We start from the raw sequence: 26,665 nt of genomic DNA on the forward strand, positions 1-26,665 counted from the left end.
TAATCCCAGGTACTAGGGAGGCTGAGGCAGGAGGATGGCTTGAGTCCAGGAGGTTGAGACTGCAGTGAGCTATGATCACACCACTGCACTCCTGCCTGGGTGACAGAGTAAAACTCAGTGTCCAAAAAGTTTTTCTTTTTCAAGACATGCCTGAGACTCTTACCTCAGAAACCTAAAATAAGCTATAATAACAATGGATACTCTTCACCGAACATTTAATCCAAGGTTGGTACTGAATGTTCTATGTATACCTTCACTATTAATCTACACAACAACCTTCATAGGAAAGTATAATGCCTATTTTATTGCATTGGGAACTAAAACTCAAAAAGGTTAAATAATTTTCTTAAGGTCACACTTATATTAAGGGGGGATGACTTTTACTAAATTCATTCTAACTCCAAAGCTTTGTTTGTTAATAATCAGATAACAATCTTTACAATTACCAATTATTTTGGTGAGGGGTATTACATAAAGGTAAAAACAAAAAAAGCTTCCAGGACAATTATCATCTAACAATTCTCTCTTCATGTAGGAAAAAAGTGAGTGTGATAAACTATTCCTCAGGAGAGGATGGTATTGCAGTTTTAGACCATTCTAGTCTCAGGAGATAATCATATCAATAGAAACAACAAACAAAAGGAGTAAGTTTAAAAAGCCCACGATGGTTCTCCCTTGATGGCTTTCAAATTTTACTGTGTATCAGAATTTCCTGTAGGGCTTGTTAAAACACAGAATGCTAGGTCCTACCCAGAGACTTGCTGACTCAGAAGTCTGAGCATTTGTAGTTTTCACCATTCCCCCAGGAGCTACTGATGTTGCTGATAGAGCAGGTAAGGAGGATCAGGAGTGAGCTGGTGCAGGTGGTGATTTTACAGAGGGTCCCCAACTTAGGATGGTTCAATTTAAATTTTTTTGACTTTATGATGGAGTGAAAGCAATATGTATTCAATAGAGATTGTACGTAAAATTTTGAATTTTGACCTTTTCCTGCACTAGTAGTATTTGGTACAATATTCTCTCATGATGCTGGGCAGCTGCCACAGCTTCCAGCCAGACACATGATCATGAGCTTAAACAACCAGTACTGTACTCTACAGTGTACAGCAGCATTCAATACAGGTAGGTAATTTTTTCAATCCCTGCCCCTTTCCCTCCCACATCTTGTATTCCCCAGTGTCTATTGTTTCCATCTTCATGTCTATGTGTACCCAATGTTTAGTTTTCTGTTTTTGCATGTAAACATAAATAAAAACAAATAACCTATTTTCATCTCAATAGATGCAGAAAAAGTTTTCGATAAAATCCAACATCCCTTTATGGTAAAAACCCTCAATAAACTAGGCATATAAGGAACATACCTCAAAATAATAAGAGCCATCTATGACAAACCCACAATCAACAGGATCCTGAATTGGCAAAAGGTGGATGTGTTTCCCTTGAGAACCAGAACAAGATAAGGACGCCCACTCTTACCACTCTTATTCAACATAGCACTGGAAGTCCTAGCCAGAGCAATCAAGTAGGAGAAAGAAAGGAAAGGCATCCAAATAAGAAACGAAGTCATACTATCTCTCTTTGCTGATGATTTGCTTCTATACCTAGAAAAACCTACTCTGCCAAGAGAACTGATAAATGACTTCAGTAGTTTCAGTATACAAAGTCAATGCAAAAAATTCAGCAGCATTTCCATATACCAGTAATGTTCAAGCTGAGAGCCAAATCAAGAACTCAAGCCCACTTACAATAATTTGTAATTATTATCTAATGCAATCTCATGTTAAAAGGAGCATTGTTTGAAAAAAAAAAACAATTTGATGTTTATCTCTTGGAATTCTGAATGATTCAGTCAAGGCCTTACAAATTAATTAATTTAAAGTCTGCAAGGATAAAAGTTCTTTGGCAAGGAGTCCCCATAAAATAATCATGCTAACAAAATTATACTCCAATAACCATTATGAATGGATACATTTAATATAAGATTTTTAACAAAGGAAGGACTTCAGGCTACTTTGTCGACTGACAATTTCTGCCTAAAAATAAAAAAAATAAAAAAACCCACATAAACAACAAAAATCCCTCAAACCTAAAAACTAAAGAGTCTGAAAAGATATATGGCAGCTGAATGCAGGATGGGGTAACAAAGAAAGAAAATGGCTCTCAAAGGCACTAGATGGAGAATTACTTGTGCTTAATCTATCTCCAGAAAGTGGCTACATCCCCAACTTGTTCTGAAATTTTAGCCACCTAACCTCCAGCTCTAGACTCAGCTTGGCCCTATCCTTCAACCAACTCTTATCTGAGTCAGGAATGAGTTGTGCTGTCAGTCAGCACTAAGGCTTGTTTATTTGCTTGCTCATTAGCCTTGCACTAACACAGCTTCTTGACTTACATCTCTGAGCCAAAATCTTCACAATTTAAGCAGTGCCTCAGTTTTACAGTCCTGATGACAGAGTTTTGCCTTGTGAATCCCAGCCGAGGGGTTGGGATCCACTACCTGCTGATAGATCAGTGTCCTTCGGACATCCTACTTGCCTAGTTTTGCAAACATCAATAGTATTAGGCATTCTTATAACTACATTCCACACTCTAGTCAGAATACTACCTTTTAGATCTCTTGCCATCCAGGTATTGGAATTTCACATACTATATAAAAGAAAGCCTAAATTTAAGGATTAGAAGATGAAAGACAGTAATTCTTTAACGAAAGACAATATGTATACTGTGGAAAATCTTATGAATTACTGTGCTTGTAGAAACTGTACCGGAATAACCACTACCACAAATAGGCAGACACACAAGGGAAAGGGCTCCTTCCTGACTAATCCAAGCAGAGCATATCACCCAGAGCCACCTCTACCAGACAGGACAAAGCATCCCTTCTGACAGGATTTAGAATGGATTGAAGATATAAAAGCAGCCCACATGGCACAGCCTTTCCCCCTGCCCTGAGGCAAGAAATCGCTTTGAGAAATGGCAGAACAGAGCTGACAATGAGAATGGTGATGAGAATTCACTTTTGCAAGAGGCCAGGTGCTTTCTATGATTTTATTTAAATATCACAAAGACTTACAAGAAAGAATTGTGTCATGCATTGGGCATTCCTCAAAGCAACATTAGAAGGAAGGTATCTCCATTATCATCATTTGTAATACAGAACAAAAAGTCAACATAAAGATGCTCAGATTGCCACTCTCCCTCAATCATGAGGACTTAAACCAGAACGTGACTCAAGTGAAAAAGCTTGAAGCCACCCAAAGCTCTTTCCTTCTCCCTCTCTCTCCTCCTCTCCTTCTTGCATAATAGTCATCACATTCTGTTAATTATGCTTCCTAACACCCTTAGACATCTATCTGATCTTCCACATTACTATTACCACAGTACGAATCCATTATCATTTCCTGTCTGAATATGAAATTGACAACTAGCTTCTGTGCTGGCCCCATGTGGTACCTCATGTACCTCTCTAGTTTCATGAGAAATCTATAAAAATGTAAGTCTAATTATCTTTCTCCTTGGCTTAAAATCCTTTCATGGGTCTCCATTGTCTTTACAACAAAGTCCAAGGCCATTTAAGTGGCAGTCCAGGCCAGACGCAGTGGCTCATATCTGTAATCCCAATATTTTGGGAGGCTGAGGTGTGATGATTGCTTGAGGCTAGGAGTTCAAGAGCAGCCTGTGCAACAAAGACCAGGCCTGTGATAACAATGTGGTAAGACCTATGTCTCTGGCCAGGTGTGGTGGCACATGCCTGTAATCCCAGCACTTTGGGAGGTCAAGGCAGGCAGATCACCAGAATCAGGAGTTCAAGACTAGCCTGGCCAATATGGTGAAACCTTGTCTCTACTAAAAATACAAAAATTAGCTGGGCGTGGTAGCACACACCTGTAATCCCAGCTACTTGGGAGGCTGAGGCAGGAAAATTTCTTGAATCTGGGAGGCAGAAGTTGCAGTGAGCAGAGATCATACCATTGCACTCCAACCTGGGTAACAGAATAAGACTCCATCTCAAAAAAAAAAAAATCTATGTATCTAGAAAAAAAAAAAAATATATATATATATATATACATACATATATGCCAGGCCTGGTGGCACACACCTGTGGTCCCAGCTACACTGGAAGCCAAGGCACAAGGTTCGCTTAAGCCCAAGATGTTGAGGCTGCAGTGGGCTGTGCTTGCACCACTGCACTACAGCGTGGGTGACAGAGTGAGACCTTGCCTCAGAAAACAAAAGGTATTCTAGGCCCTGTCCACATTTCTCCTTATACCTCGACTCCAAGTGTATGTGTGCTTACACATGCATGCACACATGTGCTCCACACATACACAGTTTTCAGCCACCTGGAAGTAATCCCTCAGTGACCCACCACTTCTAAGTTAAGTATAATTTGAGGGGCCAAACAAATCTGGATTGGACACCCAGCTCTGCCATGTGACTTTGGATAGGGCATTTACCTCTTTGAATCTCAGTCCTCTTATCTGTAAAATTAGGGAAACAGTACTACCTAACTTATAGAGGAATAGTAAGAATTAAATTAATAATGCATATAAAGCACAATTCCTGGCATTCATAGTGTTCATTATGTGTTACTATTATAAACAAAAATAACTTGGGCCAGGCACAGTGGCTCACACCTGTAATCCCAGCATTTTGGGAGACCAAGACAGGTAGATCACCAGGTCAGGAGTTAGAGACCAGCCTGGCCACTATGGTGAAACTTTGTCTCTATTAAAAATACAAAAATTAGCCTGGCGTGGTGGCGCGCGCCTGTAAACCCTTCTACTCGGGAGGCTGAGGCAGAAGAATTGCTTGAACCCAGGAGGCGGAGCTTGCAGTGAGCCGAAATCGCACCACTGCACTCCAGCCTAGGCGACAGAGTGAGACTCTGTCTAAAAAATAAAATAAAATAAAATAACTTGGCTCAGGATCAAATGACAAGTACATTACAGACATGCAGATTGAACAGAAATTATTAAAGATAGATGATGTCTTGAAGAAGAACTCAAAACTTGGCTAGGAAAGAGAAAAGAGGATAAGCTGGAGAACAGACTGTGGAAAAGTCATCTGAGGCTTTGCAGTTTAAGGGTATTACCCAAAATCACCATTTGAAGTCATTTTTACGTCGCCCATTAGAAATGAGATTGAGGTAGGACATTGCTTTTATTGTCCAAACAATCAAGGTTGTTCTTTGGCAGCAAACCAAGTCAAAAAAGAACAGCTCTAAAATTTGTCATAAATGATATTCCCCTCTCTAAACAGTTCTGGTATTAGGAAGCTCAGAGAACTTGATCTTTATGAGAACCAAGTAGAAACAGTTTATTCTTGTATTTTCACAATATTTTTACGTACATTGTGGTTAAAACTTCCAGAGCCACTGGGTCATGTTTTGCTGGTTTAATTGCCAAAATGGTTGCAAGTAATTTGTGGATAAAATTATATCAGATATACTGAAACATTTTACATGTCCAAGCTGTATTTACAAGGATAAAAATATAACTCCTCTCTAGTCTACATATGTTATGAACCTAAATCCTTCAGAGTTTATTAGCAATAAAACTTGTTTATCTCCATTTGTTTCCTCCAACCTATAAATCAACAATATGCATTTTGTATTAGATGCACATTCTTTTTTTATTCCTTTCCACTCATCTATCTCTTTCTGACAACTGTCACACCTATTCATGCTCTGAGAATTTTCATGGAGCAATGTCTACAATTACATCCTGATGAGAATGGATGCCTTGGCTTTGGCAATGGGTCAAATAAGAGTTCACAAATGTAAAAATTGATTAATGAACATTCTTGTATTTTAGAAGAGTGTTCCCAAGCACCATTGCAGGTGATATTTTTTAAATGCCTTTCCTTTAAACATACACAAACATACACACATACATTTCAGAACTAGTCAGTTCTCTTCATGAATATTTTTCACCTAAATAAAGGACATACATTTCCATATTTCATTATTTGTTAGATGTCTCTTGGTAACAGGAAGTTAAAGAGTATAGGGACAATATGTTGACTAAATAGAAACCCCAGTCCAAATCCAAACTACCACAGCTCACACTAATCAGTGCACAATTAGTCCATGTTAGTGATGTTATGATCTATGTTGGTTATGCAATGATCTGTAAATACTCTGTGATATGGTATAATTTTATAGGGCAAGGAAGTTGCTTTGTAACCCATCTTTTAGGTCCGAAAACATATTTCATTCAGAAAAATGAGGAAAAAATCTCAATGTAGATACATATAACAGTGGTTGTGAATGAAATACATTCTAATTGTTTGACTCATTTTTCAACTTTACAGAATTTTTTTTTTATGTTACAAAGTTACAAATTCTTTGACTTTCAGTTATCTGCAGTGATGAATAAATGTGTGTGTTCTGACTGCAACTACCAACCATTTCTCCTTCTCATTCCCTTACCTGGGACCATCCTCTTCCCTGAGACAAAACAATATTGAATTTAGGCCAATTAACAACTCTAAAATGGCCTCTAAGTTTCAAGTGAAAGAAGAGTTGCATGTCTCTTACTTCAATCAAAAATTGGACATGATTAAACTTAGTGAGGAAGGCATGTTGAAAGCTGAGATAGGCATAAAGTTAGGCTTCTTGTGCGAAACAGTGAGCCAAATTGCTAATGCAAGGGAAAAAGTTTTTGAAGAAAATTAAAAGTGCTACTTCAGTGAACATATGAATAATAAGAAAGCAAAACAGCCTTATTGCTGATATGGAGAAAGTTTTAGTGGTCTGGATGATTAAACCAGCCACAACACAACATTCTCTTAAGCCAAAGACTAATCCAGAACAAGACTCTAACTCTCTTTTATTCCATGAAGGCTGACAGAGATGTAGATGCTGCAGAAGAAAAGTCTGAAGCTAGAAGAAGTTGGTTCATGAGGCTTAAGAAAAGAAGCCATCTCTATAATATAAAAGTTGAAAGCAAAGCAGCAAGTGCTGATGGAGAAGCTGCAGTATATTATCCAGAAGATCTAGCTGAAATAATAGATGAAGGTGACTACACTAAACAACAGATTTTCAATGTAGACAAGACAGCCATCAAGTGGTAGATGCCATCTATGGTATTCACAGCTGGAAAGGAGCAGTCAATGCCTGGTTTCAAAGCTTCAAAGGATAGACTGACTCTTGTCTATGGACTAATGTAGCTGGTCACTTTAAGTTGAAGCCAATGCTCATTTACCATTCTGAAAAACTTAAGGCCCATAAGAACTATGCTAAATCTACTCTGTCTGTACTCTATAAATAAAAGAACAAAGTCCAGATGAAAACACATCTGTTTATAGATAGCATGGTTTACTGAATATTTTAAGCCCACCAGAAAAAAAAAAAAAAAGAAGATTCTATCTGAAGTATTACTACTTACATAGGCAGTAAGCAAAGCTCACACCAGAACAATAACAATGAAATGGATTCAACCTAAGTGTCCATCAATGGATGATTGGATAAAGAAAATACTTTATATATACTTAATCAAATACTATTCAGGAACAAAAAAGAACACAATAATGACTTTTGCAGCTATATGGATAAAACTGGAGACCATTACCCTGAATGAAATAACTCAGACACAGAAAGTCAAATACTTCATGTTCTCACTTAAAAGTGGGAGCTAGATGATGTGTACACATGGACGTGGAGTATGCAATGATAGACAGTGGAGACTTGAAAGGTTGCAGTGGGGCTAGGAAGCGGGTGAATAATTAGAAATTACTTATTGTATACAATGTATGTTATTCTGGTGATGGATACCCTAAAAGCCCTGACTTGGCTACCACACAATCTTATCCATGTACCAAAATTACATATGTACCACATAAATTTATACAAATAAATCTTTAAAATTACTGCTCATTGACAATGCACCTAGTCAACCAAGAGCTATGATGTAGATGTACAAGGAGATGAATGTTGTTTGCAGGCCTGCTAACATTACATCCATTTTGCAATCCATGGATTGAAGAGAAATTCTGACTTTCAATTTTTATTATTTAAGAAATACTTTTCATAAGGCCTAGCTGCCATAGACAGTGATGCCTCTGGTAGATCTGGGCAATGTAAATTTAAAAACATCCTGAAAATTATTCACCTTCTAGATGCTATTAAGAACATTCATGATTCATGGGAGGAAGTCATAATATCAACATTAATAGGAGTTTGGAAGAAGTGATTTGAGCCCTCATGGATAACTTTGAGGAGTCCATGACTTCAGTGGAGGAAGTAACTACAAACATAGTATAGAGAACTAGAATTACAAGTGGAGCCTGAATATATGATTGAATTACTGCAATCTCATGATATAATGTTAATAAATGAAAAGTTGCTTACTATGGATGAGCAAATACAGTAGTTTTGGTTTTGTTGTTTGTTCGTTTTGTTTTTATTTGTTTTGTTTTTGGAGATGGAGTTTCACTCTGTTGCTCAGGCTGGAGCGCAGTGGCACAATCTCAGCTCACTGCAACCTCCACCTCCTCAGTTCAAGCAATTCTCCCGCCTCAGCCTCCCGAGTAGCTGGAAATACAGGCATGTGCCACCACAGCCAGCTAATTTTTGTATTTTTATTAGAGATGGGGTTTCACCATGTTGGCCAAGCTGGTCTCAAACTCCTGCCCTCAGGTGATCCACCTGCCTCGGCTTTCCAAAGTGCTGGGATTACAGGAAGAAAGTAGTTTTTTTGAGATAAAATCTACTCCTGGTAAAGAAGCTATGAAAATGCTGAAATGGCAATTCACTTGATACAGCAACAGCAGGGTTTGAAAGGATTGAGTACAATTTTTAGAGAAGTTAGGGTGTGGGTAAAATGCTATCAAACAGCATCACATGCTACAGAGAAATCTTTTGTAAAAGGAAAAGCCAACTGATGGAGCAAACTCCATGGTTTTATGCTAAGAAATTGCTGCAGGTGCCCCTACCTTTAACAACCACCTTCCTAATCAGTCAGCAACCATCAACATCGAGGAAAGATCCTCTACCAGCAAAAAGTTTATGACTTGCTGAAGGCTTAGATGATTGTTAGCATTTTTAACAATAAAGTATATTTTAATTAAGGGATGTACACAGTATTTCTAGACATACCTAGGCTACTGCACACTTAAAAGACTACAGAATACTGTTAAAATTACTTTTATATGCACTCAGAAACTAAAAAAAAAAGTGTGACAGCCTTATTGCAGTATTGACTTTATTGCAGTGGCCTAGAATCAAACCCACAATATCTCTGAGGTATTCCTGTAGCTGCAAATAGATAACCACCTGAGAAACTACTATGACTACCCTCTTCAAGCAAAGGCATTAGGCAAACTGTAAGCCTAAGAGGCAGAAAAGCAGGCATCATCAGCCTCTGCCAACAGCCACTGTAAGTAAAAATACAAATAGGCGTGCACCAATACTTTCGGGCACGTTCATGCTCCTGGTCAACGTGTACATGTAGAGCAAAGTATGCATTCAAGGCTGTATAGGCACATGTATGTCTCTGTGTGTGTTATCAGGGGATTGCAAGTTTATTGCTAAAAATTAAGGCTGGATTAAACTTTGAAACAATGCACAAGCAATATAATTAGGATTCTACATTTATTTTTGTGATCATAATTAAGTGAGTATTATCAAAGCTAAGTATTAGAGGGAAAATAATTTCCCCAGAAAGCAAAGTTTATGAATACTTGAAAAAACTCTCAAAGCGATCAAAGAATTTGGCATAGTGATTAGATGAAATATGTATAAACCAAATTCTATTCCTTTAAGTTGATGGCCTTTCTTTTCTATTTCAGATATTAGTTTATTTATTCTTTAGCCTGTTGCACACTAACTATTAAAGATAGTTAAACACTCATAGAGGAGGCCCCAAAATGCCACAGGAATGATCAAGATTCAGCATGCATCAGTCTTTAGGGAAGGAGATGTGTTATAAGGGTCCTGCTATTTCCTTAACCTTCGGGAAGATGAAGGCATATTCCTTCAACAAGGACATACGCTTGGGGCATCTGTGAGAAGGAAAGGTCTGCTTCATATAAGAAAGCGTCAGAAGATTTCACTTCCCCAGTTTTCAATATGATAAATAAGAATATATAGAAATTGTTAAAAATCTTATCTAGCCCGTGGCTATTTTGAAAATGACTTGCTAAAATATAAATGAATCCTTGCATTTAAAGGACAGTAAATAGGAAACCAGATGAGGTATCACCAACAAAATACTGTCCCTGTTGATACGGCATCAAGCAAAAAGAACCAGACACAGATGCACACAGCATGTTGTCTGCACTGTGCAGCAGCTCCTCAGTCAAAGCTGGGTTGCAATTACAAGTAGGTATTTCTTCTATGACCCAGCTGCAAGGAGCCTGAGACATTATATTGCAGAAGATGTCTTAGTTAGTTAGGGTAAGTTATTCAAGATTTTCAGAAATCTTAAGAAAGATTACATTTTGTTTTTGTCTGCCCAAATCTCTCCCAGCACTATGCCCATTGCCTCATCAAAACCCAGTGAACTCCTTTTGCTTACTTGGGATAATTTCTAGATTGAATGAAGGGCAGAATTTCGGAGTCTTGACTAGATGGAGGCAGTAGTAAATCTCGAAATCGTTCTGTCGAAAGAAAAATAAACATCAAGCTGTGAAAAGATAAAAGTCATGAAAATAATTTCAAAATGGAAGTATTTCCTATTGGTTTATTTTGTTAGCCAGTTTGACTGTATATCCATCCTTTATTAGAAATTTACCCACCATTTTATGTATTACTAATGTATATATAGTGTATGTATGTGTGTGTGTATATATATATGGATGGATTATAATATTTTAATCATAAATATATATGTAGCCATTAAGGATAAATAGGTATAAATATATAAATAATATATATTCATATATATTTATTTTAAATATATAAAATTAAGCCTGGCTTAATATTTGAAATAGTTATATTTATCCTATAACTATACATAATATATACATTTCTACATATATGTATTTCTCATATATAAATATAAAAATATATTTTTTTCCTTAATGGTAACATATATCTTTATGATCAAATCTTATCATCAAACGGTTAGAGAAAATATACATGGCCAATAAACATACTAAGGGATGCACAGTCTCATTAGTAACCCGTGCAATGTGAATCAAAACCAGACACCATTAACTAGCATTTACATCATGTAGCATTCAATTGACAGAAATTAGTCTCCCAAGACCAAGTGTTGGAGAGGATGTTGATCAACCTAAGCTCTTATACACTGCTGGTGGGAGTCCAAATTGGTACAATAGCTTTTGAAGACAATTTGGCATTATCATTTAAGTTTTACTTTTGCAAAGTCTGTGGTCCAATATTTCCATTCTCAGGGATACACCCTGCAGAAACTTTCACATGTGTCTTAGACAGCAAGTATGAGAATGTTCACAGTAGTACCACTCATAGAACAACATAAATGGAAGCAGCTCAGTTGCTCATTGACATGAGAGAATGGACATTTGTGCTTATTCACAAAATGAAGTACTAACTGAAGTGAAACTGAATGATTTTAGTTACAAATAAAAACCTAATGAATCATATTAACATAATGTTGAGTGAAATAAAATCTCAGCAGATTACATATAACAGAACATAATTTTTATTGAGTTAAAAAAACTAAGCAATGTATTATTTAAGTATGATATATATGAAATAAAGCAAACCAATTAAAAAGGAAGGACATGCACAATTCAGAATAATGATTATCTTTTAGGAAAGGTAGGGGGATGAAATAGGAGAGAAGCAAAAGGGTAAATGTAAGTAATTGTTGGTGTTTTCATATGTATTAATTGTAATATCATAAATGAATAAGTGAATGATGGCCAGGAAAAGACCAATAATGACTCCATATCATGAGCTAAGAATTGATTTAGTAAACTTCAGTGCATATGAATTCATAATGAAGAAAAGAGAGAAAATAGGAGGGGGAGGGGAAGAGGAAGGGAGAAAGAAAAGGGAAAAAAAAGAAGAACAAAGGAAAAAATCCTAGATGTTACCTTGGAAATACTTACATTGCATAGCTATCTGCATGGCATAGAGTATGCACATTTTCAGGAATTGGTATGCATTACCTCTAGAGCCATACCTATGGAAAGGCTTCCTTGATCCCTCTATTACATTTTTGTTCTCTCCTCCTGCCCAATTTGGAATAGGCTGGACCTACTGTATACTCCCAGTACAACTTGTGCTTCCACCTTCACAGAGGTTATCACACTATGTTTTATTGTTATATGTATTTATCTCTCTATCCCTCTTTCTTCTTCTAGTAGATGAGTATTGTGCCACCAAGATATAGAACATTATCTGATACATAATTAAGGTGCTGGATAAATATTTGTTGAAGAAATATTTCCAACATCTATTTTTACTGGAGGAAACTGTTTGTTAAGATTAATCATAATAACTCCCAGCAGAGACCAAACGGTCATATATCAACCATGAACAGCAAGTGGACCCATACTCTCATCTTGACATAGTCGCACAGTCAGGCTTAGATAGTATGCAAAGCTAACACGCCCCAGCTGCAGTAAATCCTTCACTAACTGAAGGTGAGCATTTCCACAAAATGATGAAAATATACACTTGATGACAATTGCCATTTTCTAGTTTATGAATAGCTAGATGTTAAATTATTTGGAATACGGCAGTCACAAAGTGGCCAGTGCTTCCTGAGAAGCAGAATGTGTATTTTATCTTCACATTTATTAAAACATACTGACTCAGAGATACATAACTGGCTTCTACTGTTTTTTTTTTCTCTCAAAATTCTGACATTTCTTACAATATAGGTGAGGAGGAACTAATGAGATCCAAACACAGATGTGCTTACACTCTGAAGTCTAGAAATCCAAAAAAATACTCTGTGTTTTTCTCTAATTATACTCTTTAATATTACTTCATATTTTTAAATATTATATTATTGGCTGATATTTGGGCTGATATTACTCTTTTTAATTTATAAAATTAACATTTCTTTCAATCAAATGACTAGTAAACTTTCTGATGATAAATAACCCTTGGTTTTCAGTTTACTTGCCAATTTATGTGGTACTCATTAAATGAGTAATGTGTAATGCTCTATCTTTTCAATTTTTTTCCCACTTAGCCTTTTCCTAAAATGAGTCTTGAAAAATCAAGCCAAAACCCAACAGCAAACAAGAACTTTACATATCAAGTAAAGAACTGTTAAATCAAATAGCTATATGTGTTATGATATTCCTTGAAAGGTAATAGTATAAATTAAAGTTTAGTGAATTTCTCCCAAACTTGTTAAAAGCAAACAAAAATCGGAATTCTTAGTACACACAACTATAATATAATACATCCTTTTCGCAGCAATAAGTTTTTCTCTTTTTACATAACCATAAAGGACATATGACAATAATTCCAGAGAAAAGAATCTCTGCAGATGACATATTGACAGGACTAAAAACACATACACTGATGCACACGTGTGTGCATACACACACACACACACATAGAGCAAAAGCAGCATAAAAGACATCACTTATAAAGCTATAAGGAAATCTATAACTAATGTTCCTATATTTGGAACATCCTTTAATCAGATTATCATAAATACAAAGAGTACCAAGCAAACATATCTTGAATAGCTATCATGGTTGTCAAAAAGAGTTCATAGGCAGGGCATGGTGGCTCACACCCATAATCCCAGCACTTTGGGAGGCTGAGGCGTGTGGATCACCTGAGTTCAGGAGTTTGAGACCAGCCTGACCAACATGGTGAAACCCTGTCTCTATGGAAAATACAAAAAATTAGTCGGGCGTAGTGGTGGGTGCCTGTAATCCCAGCTACTCAGGGGGCTGAGGCAGGAGAATCACTTGAACCCAGGAGGCCGAGGTTGCAGTGAGCCGAGATCCTGCCATTACACTCCAGCCTGGGCAAGAAGAGCGTAACTTAATCTCAAAAAAAAAAAAAAAAAAGAAAAGAAAAGAAAGGGTTCATATATACATAAACAGAAAATAAACACAGAACTTTAAAAGCATGTCTTTTAAAAAAAATTTATTTTTATCATTATATTAATAAATTCTTAAATGTGAACAATTAATTTTATCTTATAAAGGCATACTGATTATTCATTTATTTCTTTATAAAAATAGATAAATGATAACAATTATCCTTAGAAAAGTTCAAGTAAATGGAAAAATTATTTATAATTATTTAGTTCTTTAGTCTCACAGATTTTTGCCCATCAGTTATTTAATTAGCATCCTATTGTCTAGTTGATTATGAGGAAAAGGCCAAAATAATTTGATGTTTTACTTGTTAAGTAAAAAAAAAAAAAAGATACATTAATGCTACTTCTTTTGCAGCAAAATGTCAAACCAGATGATCTACTTTCTCAGCAGGCTCAAACTGTTTCTTAAGAAAATGGCACAGTTATCCAAGTACTACAGCTTAGTCCTTTCACAGGACTTCTTAGAAGCAATTCATTAAAGCCACTGGAAAAAAAAAAAACAAAACAAAACAGGATTTTCTGTAAAGTGATACTGTGATGAGCTGACTAACGATGTGATAATGTCTGAACATGATTTTCTACCAGTAGGAGATATATCTTAATTAACACAAACTTTTGTAGACTTTCACCCACTCTTTCTTTCTTCCATTCTATCAACAAAAAGATTATGAGGCTCTTAGACCTGGATGACATACTGCGCACAATTACATTAATTTGCATTCTCTGGTTAATCAACTGTGACACAATATACTTAATTATTTGAAAACAAACATGAGAAAATTAAAATACTCTTTTCAATTCTAATTGAAACTTTTTCTACATCTTTTTGTGACCAAGATGTTTCATTTTCTCCTTTGCAGAAAATGACCAATCTTTAATCCACCCCAATATGCAGAAAATACCAAATGCAATAAGGATTTACATAACAATTAAAAGCAGTAGGCATTTTTTTTTTTTTTTTTTTTTTTTGAGATGGAGTCTTGCTCTTTCACCCTGGATGGAGTGCAGTGGCATGATCTCAGCTCACTGCAACTTAGCAGTATGCAAACCTATTCCTGGGATGAGAAGAAAATGAAACCTCTTACCACTACAAAAAAAAAAAAAAAGAAAGAAAAGAAAGAAAAAAATATATAAAAAACAAAAGTAACAATGATTAATGCTATTCTTGTATAACCTAAAGATCCTTTGCATCTAGAGATGTGATCACTGTCACATAATTAGTTTTTTTAACAGCAACCTAACAAAGAGCTATTGTTTGCTAGAGAGACCCAGACAGGTTTTGCCAATTCCAAATCATTGTTTTCCTTCAGGTAATTCCCCTTCCCTAACTGCCTCTCTATAACCTCCTCCATAAAAATGAATATTTTAACTGTTTTGAGTATTAGATTTTTCAGGGTAATAAAAAAAAGTCATATAAAGTATTTCTAAGGGAGACATATTTCCCTAAACAAAACGTACTTGAACAGAAGTTCTTTGCATTTTTATTAATAGGTTAAATTTTTTTTATCTTTCTCTTAATGCTCACATTATACTAATTTGCCAGTTTTAATTTTTTTTAAATGGCATCAAAACGAAATCCTTAATGGACATTAAAGATTAAGACTCTATTAAAGTCTTTACATTAGTTTTAAAAAACACCTAGTATATTGTAACCTATTAATAGTATTAGAAGTTATATTGCAAGGAATCAGACAGTACCCCGTACCCCAAAAAGGGTCAATAAGATGAATGCATCATAATATTGATATTATTTCACATTTTTTGGCAATATAGGCTGAGGATTACTTCTTAATGCAGGAAATATTATCAGAGAGTATATATGAGAAAGGAGATACCAAAGGACAAATCTTTCTTCACTCATACAGTCTGCAGTATTTAGCAGCGACAGGTCATAAGAGAAAAGACACTGTTGCCAAGTAGATCTTAAGTATTCTTACCACACTCAACAAAGGTAACTATTTGAGGTGACAAATACGTTAATTAGCTTGAGTGTGGTAATCACTTCACAATGCATATGTATACCAGAGATATGTACTCCCTGAAAATACATAATTTTACTTGTCAATTATACCTAAATAAAGCAGAAAAGAAATTATCTTGGAAAAAGAAAAAATAAAATAAACAACACTCAACTGGTTGTCAGAGAGCCTGAGTTTTTGACCTATGTCTGCCTCTATTCTTAATTCCTTTTCTGAACTCACAACTGAGTCAGATGAGTTCAGTGATCTTTAAGTCACCTTTTAACTTTGAGTTGCTTAAAAAATATTTGCTTATATTCTCAAACTTTGCATCTGACAAAGGACTAGTTTCTAGAATCTACAAGGAATTAAAACAAATCAGCAAGAAAAAAACAAATAATCCTATCAAAAAGTGGAGAAAGGACATGAGTAGACATTTCTCAAAAGAAGACATACAACAGCTAACAAACATGAAAAAATGGTCAACATCACTAATCATCAGGGAAATGCAAATTAAAATCACAATAAGATGTACCTTACTACTGCAAGAATGGCCATAATTAAAAAGCCTAAAAACAATAGATGTTGGTGTGGATGTGGTAAAAAGGGAATACTTTTACACTGCTGCTGGGAATGTAAATTAGCATAATGACTATGGACAATACATGGAGATTCCTTAAAGAACTAAAAGTAAAACAACCATTGAGTTCAACAATCTCACTACTAGGTATCTACCCAAAGGAAAAGAAGTCACTACATGAAAAAGACACATGCACATGCATGTTTACAGCAGCACAATTCACAACAATAAAGATATGGAACCAACCTAAGTGCCCATCAACTAACAAGTAGATAAAGAAAATGTGGTATATATACAACATGGAATACCACTCAGCCATAAAAAGGAACAAAATAATGTCTTTTGCAGCAACTTGGTTGGAGCTGGAGGCCATTATTGTAGGTGAAGTAACTCAGGAATGGAAAACTAAATATCCTGTGTTCTCACTTATAAGTGAGAGCTAAGCTAACCTTTGAGGACTCAAAGACACAAGAAAGATATAATGAACCTTGAGAACTCCAGAGGGGGAATGTTGGAAGTCGGGTGAGGGATAAAAAACTACATATTGGGTACAGTGTACATTTCTTGGGTGATGGGTTCACTAAAATCTCAAAAATCACCACTAAAGAATTTATACATGTAACCAAAAACTACCTGTACCCCAAAAACTATTGAAACAAAACAAAACAAAAAATAATATTTGCTAAGGAATGAAAAGAAATCTTATTAAAGTCACTGAAAGGGAGTGGGGCCCCATGTCTTTGACTAAGACTATTCTGGTTTATGCCTGCTGTCCTAGCATCCTGCTCCATTTCATATTCACATGAGATTTTATTTTTAATTAAATATTAATAAGAAAATAAGCTAGGGGTCATGTAGTTGATACAGAGAAGTATCCCCCAAGTGCCTCTTCAGTGAAGAACTTGTTGCCCAGCTGTGGAGAGCACAGTTGGCAGGCAATCTCCATCTGTCAGTTCCAGATGGGTCGGCCTCAGATACAAAGCAAATACCTCTCACAGAGCAGCTCACATCCAGTGACTGAACAAAGCAAGGATATTTCAGCGCTACACAGGCAACTCTGATGGGCAATATTCGCTCCAGATCTTCCCACCAATTTGGCTGGGCTTTGTTGAACCTGCCTTGTTTCAAATTCTTCCTTCACCTAAACCCTCTTTGTTCTCTTTCCTGTCATGGGTATTGATCCCTAATAAGCATTTTACATTACACACACACACACACACACACACACACACACACACACAGCTTCTATCTAATCCAGCCTGAAACAGAGGTGCTTCATAGATCTCCACTTTGTACTGAGAACTTCTACCAACTTTTCGGCTACTATGGGGTGTGATGCATATGCATGTGTTCAAGTTGAATAAAGATCAGCAATAAATCATTTCTGTTTTTCCAGAACCTTCCAGATGTTACATAAATAACCTCTGTGGCATGTGCAGGCAGTCATTGTCAATTCATTTTGATAACTCTTCCAGTCATGCTGTCCAGTATCTTGATCATGCCCACCTTGACTCTATCAATTAACTATTGCCTGTTGGCTTCTGATCATATATAATAGCTTTTTATTTCATCTATATCTTGTTTGAATTTTTAATTTTTAGATTTGTTTCAATTTTAGTTTTTAGTACTTATCTAAAAGTAATCTATCAATCATCTATCTATACGTGTGTGTGTGTGTGTGTGTGTGTATATATATATTTAAAGAGTAGATGTAGGGCATGGATGTGTACACTACCACACATGAACATATCTTCAAGAATAGTTGTCATTCATACTCCCCATATTATAGATCTTGGAGTATTATCCCCTCCTCCACCTTCCAAGGAAAACACCACACCAATGCAGACACACAATATACACAAACACACACACATGCTGCTTGAAATAGAAGGTACAAATGAGTTTTCTCACAACATGTAGGAATTACTATTTAAATATATAGACACAAAATGTGAACATCTAAGATAAGTAATTTCTTAGTAACATTTCTGAGCATGCACTCTAAGTCAGGCACCAAGTGAGGTTCTTCATGGTCTAAAGGTCTAGTAGAGAAGAGGTCTAAATAATGTGCTTCTTTCCCTTTTCAAATAATTTTATAATTACATTCTAAATTCTTTATCAAAAGATACAAACACTACAGGTAAATAAGTGCTAAAGGTATGCTCTGAGAGGTTGGAACACAACAGTCAACTTAGCCTGGATATGCTGGTAATAAAAAGCAAAAGAAGCGGAGAAGTTTTATAAAAAATAAAACAAACCAACAAAGGAAGTCCTTTTGAGCCATGGTACTAGATAAGGTGAATATTTTTGCTCTGTTACATATATATCAATAATCTAAAATGATAGAAAATTTAGAATTGAAAATAAAATCAATATTTTGGATAATCAGAACTTCATCAGCTAAATCATATTTTATTCACTTTTTCACTCATCTAACAAACTTTTATTGAGTACCTATTATTTGTCACATACTGTGAATAAAACAAATTATTATCACCAAGGCAGCTCTGTTTATTAAGCACACACAAAAAATGCCAGGACAACAAAAGAACTTCAATGTCATTATAGCTACTTGAAAAGAATTTAGAATGTAATTACAAAATTATTTAAAAAGGTAAAGAAGCACATTATTGCTAGGGATTTAAAGAAATTAATGGTTTGTCAAAATTTGGTGTTTATTTTCCTTAGAAATATGCATATTAATCTTAGAAAAACAAATTCCTTCTAAAAAGAAGAATTAAAGGGCAAACTTAGAGTACATCCATACCAACTAGAAAGATATGGAGCACAACTCTCCCTACTGAAAAGTTTGTTTAAATCAAGCGAATGTCCTTTACTACCATGGTAACTCAATAATAATACATGGTAATACAGAGTAATGTATGGTAACTCAATAGTAACAATATTTATAATAGTAACAACAGTTGCTATTTAAACTATTGGTTTCAAATAAACATGAGAGGTGCCCAAATTAGTACTACTTTACATAAACCAGGACATCAAGTTGCAACTTATTAAAGATATAGGCAGGCCAGGTGTGATGGCTCATGGCTACATTCCCAGTATTTGAAAGCTTGAGGCCAGGGATTTGAGACCAGCCTGAGCAACACAGCAAGACCCTGGCTCTTCAACAAAGTTTTAAAAATTAGCTATATGTGGTGGTGTACACCTGTAGTCCTCGCTACTTGGGAAGCTGAGGCAAGAGGATTGCTCAAGCCCAGGATTTTGGGGCTGCAGTGAGCTATGATTATGCTACTGCACACCAGCCTAGGTGACAGAGTGAGATCCTGTCTCTCTCTCTCTCTCTTTCTCTCTCTCTGTATGTGTGTATATATATGTTTACATACACACATACATATATACACACACATATATATTTGCCTATATATATTACATATGTAGGCAAATCTTGTGTCATAAGATTCTAGGATTCAAATGAAAATGATTTATAATTCTAGAAGAAAATAAAATGATTTACAATTCCAGAAGAAAAAAACCCTATCAGTTGCATGCTCTGGTTATATAAAACTATCTTTTTTGCAAATATTAAGGCCATGACAAAGCAATATAAAAAATAGAATTTTATACTGTCTTACATAAGGGGAAAAAATCCCTAAACTCATACATGTAATTTTCAGAAGATGAGATGTATGTACAACCAGAGCTAATGAATGAATAAAATAAGAACACTAATAGGAAAACAAAATAAGCAACATAAAAATCCTCTACTTGACATGTATTCTCCACAGTATTCCTGTAATATTTTCTCAACTATACCAAAATCTATCTACTATCATTCACACGTTATGTGGAATTGAATTATCCGTATCTTAGAATTTATTTCTTTCAAAATGATTATACCATTTTACAGCAATAATGAACTGAGAAATTAGGAAACAACTCCCTCAATTTAGTATGTTGTAGACAAGGAAACTAAAAACCAACCAGCTGGCTGATTGTCTCCAGGTCACATGGCTAGAAAGAGGCAAAGATACTTAAAGAAAAGACAAAAGCAAAACAAAAACACTCACAGTCCAGGGTTCTTTCCACTGCCATCATACTGCCTTATTCTCTCCTGAGAATATACAGTACTCCCTTTTCTCCCCTCCCTCATTTTACTTTCTTCTTGCCTAAGGATTACAGGATAAGAGAAAGCTTAGCAGGGTCATATGCCATCTGCATGCCTCAACACCTGGTACTTTTAAATACTATAAGGTCTGAAGGTAGACAATGCAGTATTACACAAAGGAAGATTATTTAATGGATCCTTTTATTTCCAAGGGGAGCAGAGTGATAAAAGTCTATTTCTATGACACTCATTATTTTGCTTCTTATTTGTTAAACACACAATTTTAAAAAAATCAAAAGCAGTTTTTGAAAGAACTACAGACAGACTTCTTGGCCCCTAAATACATCAATGAATCAATGCCTAGAACTGGATTTCTTATAAAATATAAATTCTCTTTTATTGCCACAGAGGCTAAACTATAACAAAAAATGAAAGAGGGTGGGAAAAAAAACAGTTTCAAAGAAAGTGAAGGCAAATAACAGAGACATTTTTGGGTAAACACATTATTGCTATTAAGCTTTCTACAATCCACCTTTTAAGAAAAATGTTATATTTTTATTTGTCACATCAAATGAATTTTTTTAAACAATGTTGGCTTTCATCAAAAGAAACGCCTCAAACTGATCAAGACTCAGCTCTATACTAATTCAGTTCCTGGTTTCTGCACAAACTGAATACATCTTAGATGTATATTCAAGAAAAAACAGGCCATTTTATCCAAGACCAAGACCCCTCCCCACCTCCAAAAAAAAAAAAAAAAAAAAAAAACAGGAGATTTTCTTTCATATTTTATGAAGTTCACATCTAAAGACCCAAGCAAATAAAATCAATGCCATGCAATATATGGGCCTTTAAAGCCAATAGAAAACAGCCATGTAGTGAGTCTTCTCTGTTCTTAAATAGAAGATGTCTTGGCCGAAGACCAAGACTATGGATCAGGGAAAAACAACAAGCAAATACATAAAATGATTAGCAAGTGTATCAAGAAAATGAGTACTTAAAAATGTTCCTGATAATAATGATAATGGCACAAAACCCTTGTCCTTTTGCTTCCTTTGAAATTACTTAGTCCATTAACACTAGGCTCATTTGGCAAACTGACATATGCCTTCTTAGCCATTCAGTACATTATGTGGTGTTTTTGACACTGATTAATAAATTATGGTACCAAGAAAATCTCTCATAATTCTTATTTTCTTCCATGTTACATAGTAAAATCAAGTAGAAAATACTGGATAACAGAGACTCTAAGCAACTTTTAGGAACAAAGTAATTCTAATAAAAATATAACAATCCATAAAAACAAACCACTTCACCATAATAACTCTACCTCCAGGTCTAGTAATTGTATGATTTGTTTATTTTCAAAACTAAAAAGTAACATTTTGGCCAGGCACAGTAGATCACTCCTGTAGTCACAGCACTTTGGGAGGCCGAGGTGGGCTGATCGCTTGAGCCCAGGAGTTTGATTAGCCTGAGCAACATGGCAAAACCCTGACTCTACAAAAAACATAAAAATTAGCCAGGCATGGTGGTCTGAGCCTGTGGTCCCAGTTACTCAGGAGGCTGACATGTGAGGATCCATAGATCCTTCCATAGATCCTGGAAGGTCAAGGCTGCAGTGAGCCATGACCATATCACTGCACTCTAGCCTGGGAGACACAGCAAGACCTGTATCCAAAAACTGAAAAGAAAAAAAAAAAAAAAAAAAAAAGGAACATTGTGAAAATTGGATAGAAAACAAAAATTTGGTATTTACTCCTATGTTTGGGTTTGTAAAATGGCTGGAATAAATAAAACTTAATGACTGGTGAATTCTTCATTTACTAAGCAATTTTTATATATCTGTAGTATTTTAAGTGAGATGTCACCTACTAAAAAACATGACAGTATATATTTAATGTTCATAAAATGAGAAACCAAGGGAAAAACAATTTATCCTCTTTCCTGAGAACGGATGGACACTTAAATTGTAGTACACATATAATGTGCCTCTCATTTTCCTGATAAAAAATTTCCTTGATTTCTGAGGCTGTAGAATTTATGCCCAGTTCACATTCATTGAATGATTTATTATATTGTGATAGTAAACAAGCCATGTTAAGTTTCATCATTATCCTAAATGATTTCCACATAGATTCACATGAGGCTAGAACTACAGGGTTTCATTATACAAAGCATATATACTTTAAGATAGAATAGGTTAATTCACATCCTGACACAGATCCATCTAGATATACACACAGGTAGTTGGATCTGTATTTGCCATTCATCTTCTGCGGCTAATCACAAGCCAGATCAGTATAAAATCAATCATTCTCATATTTCGGGGGAAATGTAGAAACAGGAAGAATTTAGAAATAGGCCCATTTGCTCTGTGCCTCTTTTTGTACACTAACTCTCTCCACTTACTGGTCTCCAATGCACTCAGTAATTCACAGCAATATGTACCATCACCAGACCTTTCCTTTGCATCTTCCTAATGACATGATTTTTATGAGGCTAACTGATATTGCTCAGTCCTATTTATTTATTTATTTATTGGCTTTTTGCAGCAACCATAGATCACTCCTTTCTCAAAACTCAAAAGATAAAGTCTTCCATTTGCTTGACACTAAAAAATCTTTAATGTGATGTATTTGCCTCCAGCCTAGTCTTCTTCCTATTTGATATAACACTGGCAGGGTGACCCATATAAAGGGCAAATTTGATTTCTGTTCCTGTTTAAAACTCCTCAATATTTCACCAGCATCTTTTGGGAAAAGACCAAATTTCATAGCAAGATCTACAAGCTCTTCCTTGGCCCGATATTTGGATGCCACCCCAGCCAGGCCTCCCAATAGCATGACATTTTCCTGACATTCCAAGCTAGTTCACCCTTCTGAGCCATTCAAGCTATTTTTTCTCCCTGGAATAATCCCCCACTCTAGGCAAGTTCTATATATCTCTAACACTCAGTTTGACCCAGAAAGCCTCCCAAGTTTTCTTCCCAGAAACTTGTACATCTTCCATTTGCTCCTGGAACTATATCCTAAATCTCTCCAGCAATATAAAACTTCCTCTCTCCACCTCATTCTCATCATTCAAATAAGTGTATAAATATATTATAACATAATTAGTATATTCTTATAATTATTAAAAAATAATCATATATCTTTAACTTATATCTTCCTTGTCCTTATTTCCTCCTTTCAGCTGCTGACTAATTTCTTTATTTCACTTTACATACAAACTTCTTAGAATTTGTCCAGTGGTATTCTGGCAAATGTTTAATAGCCAGGTCTAACGATAGATAAATACATAAGACCTACTTTATGGTTGTCTTTGTTAGAGAGCTGCTATAACAAAATACCACAAATTAGTTAATTTATAAACAACCGAAATTTATTTATCACAGTTCTAAAGGCTGGGAAGTACAAGATCAAGGCACCAGCAGCTTTGATGCCTGGTAGAGTCTGCTCTCTGCTTCTAAGATGGTGCCTTACTGCTGTGTCCTTACATAACAGAAGAGCAAAAGAGCAAAGGGGGAGGAACACACATGGTAGAAGAGCAGAAGAGAGTGAAACAACTCCCTTAAGCCCTTTCATAAGGCACTAATCTAATCCATGAGGGCTTTATTCTCATGATTTAATCATCTCCTAAAAGTCCCACCTCTTAATATTATCATATTGGTGATAAAATTTCAACATATGAATTATAGGGGACACATTCACACCATGGGAATGATGTTGGTCAATTTCTGTGGAATAACTACTATCACTGTGAGTGATGGGAAGCTATCAGACATGACTTCACTGACTATGGAGGTGGGAAGAGAAGCACATTCTCTCAAGCCCTAGGAGCTAACCCAAGCATACTGCCAGACTGGTCTATACTTACCAGCTCCACATCCTCTCTTACTTTTATTGTCTCTTAAACTTTTTAAAGATATATTTTTATAGATATAAAATACGCTCTTACTTTTATTATCTCTTAAACTTTTTTAAGATATATATTTTTAAAATATCTCATTTATGGAGCTATTTTAAACCTGTTCTTTAGTCCCTGTATGCTGCAAATGCAGTTCCCCTATATATTTCTCCTCTTTATTCGGGGCTCTGTTCAGAGAGCTTTTCTAACTTTGTGTAACAGTGCAGATCCAGGCAGAAACACGACTGCATAAGTTAAGTGGAAGAAGTTCATTAAAGGGAACTAATGACTCATGTGAGGGAAGAAGTGAGAAGCCAAATAGACGGTGGTGAAAAAATACAGAGTGGAAGAAAATTACTACCATCCATAGGGGCTGGTAGGACATAGGGTATAGGTGAGGCTACTACAATCTATAAACCATGGCTACATGGCAGGAGACAGAGTCACACCAAAACATCTCCAAAAAAATAATAAACTCCCCATGGACCAAAACACAATCTCTATAAGAGTGGAGACTTTGTCACTTTTGTTCAATGCTGTGAATCTCCAGTGACTAATAAACAGTCTGGAACATAGTAGCTGTTTAACATACATTTGATTATTAGCCAAAGTTAATAGTTTAAATATTATCTTCCACAAATGACTGATCATTGTAATTCACTAGTAATGGCAACAGTAACAACAAAAAGAGTACTTCCAGGCTCTCCTTTGGGTATACAGCAGTTGATAATGAATATTTATTATAAGCTTAAAGTTGACATTGTATGAACATGAATTATATAAAATCTGTGAGATTCCATATATCCAAATATGATTTATTTATTTGTTTATTTATTTATTGGCTTCCTGCAGCAACCAAAAGCCATTCACAGTGATATCTAGTGTAAGGTGGTTGATGTAATTGGCCTAAAATATGTTGTCATAATAAAGTAATAACATTAATATAATTTAGTGTGGTTATAATCTGACTTACAAGGAGTTTCCAAAAATGAAAAAAAAATACTTTAAACATGTAACACATGTTCTGTTTTAATCTTTTCATGAAAAATCTGAATAAAGCCTCTAACACAACTGGCTCCTACAGTGATATAGAAACAAATAAGAGAGTTATCAACTCTTTTGTGGCCCAGTCCTTAACTAAATCTATATTTAAGATTACTTGCACTGTGAGAAGTCAATATATTATGTGACTGAGGCAAATCCACAATAATATATGGCCCTATCTTCTCACTTTTAATCCTAAAAGATAAACATATCTTCTCACTATAGAAAGCTTTTCCAGTAGACAACATGTGAATTTATACCCAAGATTCATAGAAACATCATGTGATACATGCTACAAGTCCTTTATTGAAAATTTACTCACAATTATTGCTAATTCATTAACTGCTGAAGGGATCAATGGCAGAAAGTTTACATTAATTACATGTGGATGTTATGTATTCAATTCTGTTGTAGCACAACACAAACACCTGTGGAATAAGTGGCTATTTAGACCACCAAAATAGGCAAGGGTATGGCATTATCTCAGACATTAATCAATACTAATCATATGTAATGAAGAAATTAATAAAACATTTTTGTACACTTAAAATGATAATCAAGTCAATAATCTCTGACCATATGTTTGAAACTGGAAAGAATGGCTGCTTCTAAAAGAGCAATAAGGTATTCATTCAATTAAAAGAGAAATCTACTTGGGTAATCCACTGTATCTACTGTACTACCATCATTTCAAGAAAAAACACTGAATGATTTCTAAAATGTTTTAAGGGTCTTCTAAACTTTAACAGGTCTTCCACGTATTTAGGAGATGTAATTAGAGGTCTGGCGAAAATGAAAATCTAGACAACAAATATGAGACTTGGTGCTTCTTTGTCTTGTGCTGCATAGCTGCTTCCCTTGCTCCTCCCGCACTCTATAGCTAGGTATAGTTGATTAGTCTTGGAGAGATCATTTATGGCTATTTTAAACCTGCTCTTTAGTCCCTGTATGCTGCCAATGCAGAACATATTTCAGCAAATAAAAAGTCATATTAAATATCTCTAAGTCAGTTTTAAAAAAAATAAACCTTTGATATTCAACCTCTTAGATATCTCTTTGGTATTTCCTATACCTACTGCTCTTAATACCGAGTTTT

General features: G+C 35.4%; 1 protein-coding gene across 6 annotated transcripts in view; it reads right to left on the bottom strand.

Moving 5' to 3' along the window:
* Nucleotides 1–26,665, bottom strand: part of NOX4 (NADPH oxidase 4) — a 169,748-nt gene that overhangs the window by 16,278 nt on the left and 126,805 nt on the right. For all 6 annotated transcript variants that reach the window (NM_001131440.1, XM_009246930.3, XM_054523572.2 and 3 more), the window contains 1 exon segment: nucleotides 10,521–10,602. In NM_001131440.1, coding sequence (NP_001124912.1) covers nucleotides 10,521–10,602 — 82 coding nt within the window.

This window comes from Pongo abelii, chromosome 9, assembly GCF_028885655.2.
Source record: "Pongo abelii isolate AG06213 chromosome 9, NHGRI_mPonAbe1-v2.0_pri, whole genome shotgun sequence".
In the NCBI taxonomy this organism is placed as follows: domain Eukaryota; kingdom Metazoa; phylum Chordata; class Mammalia; order Primates; family Hominidae; genus Pongo; species Pongo abelii.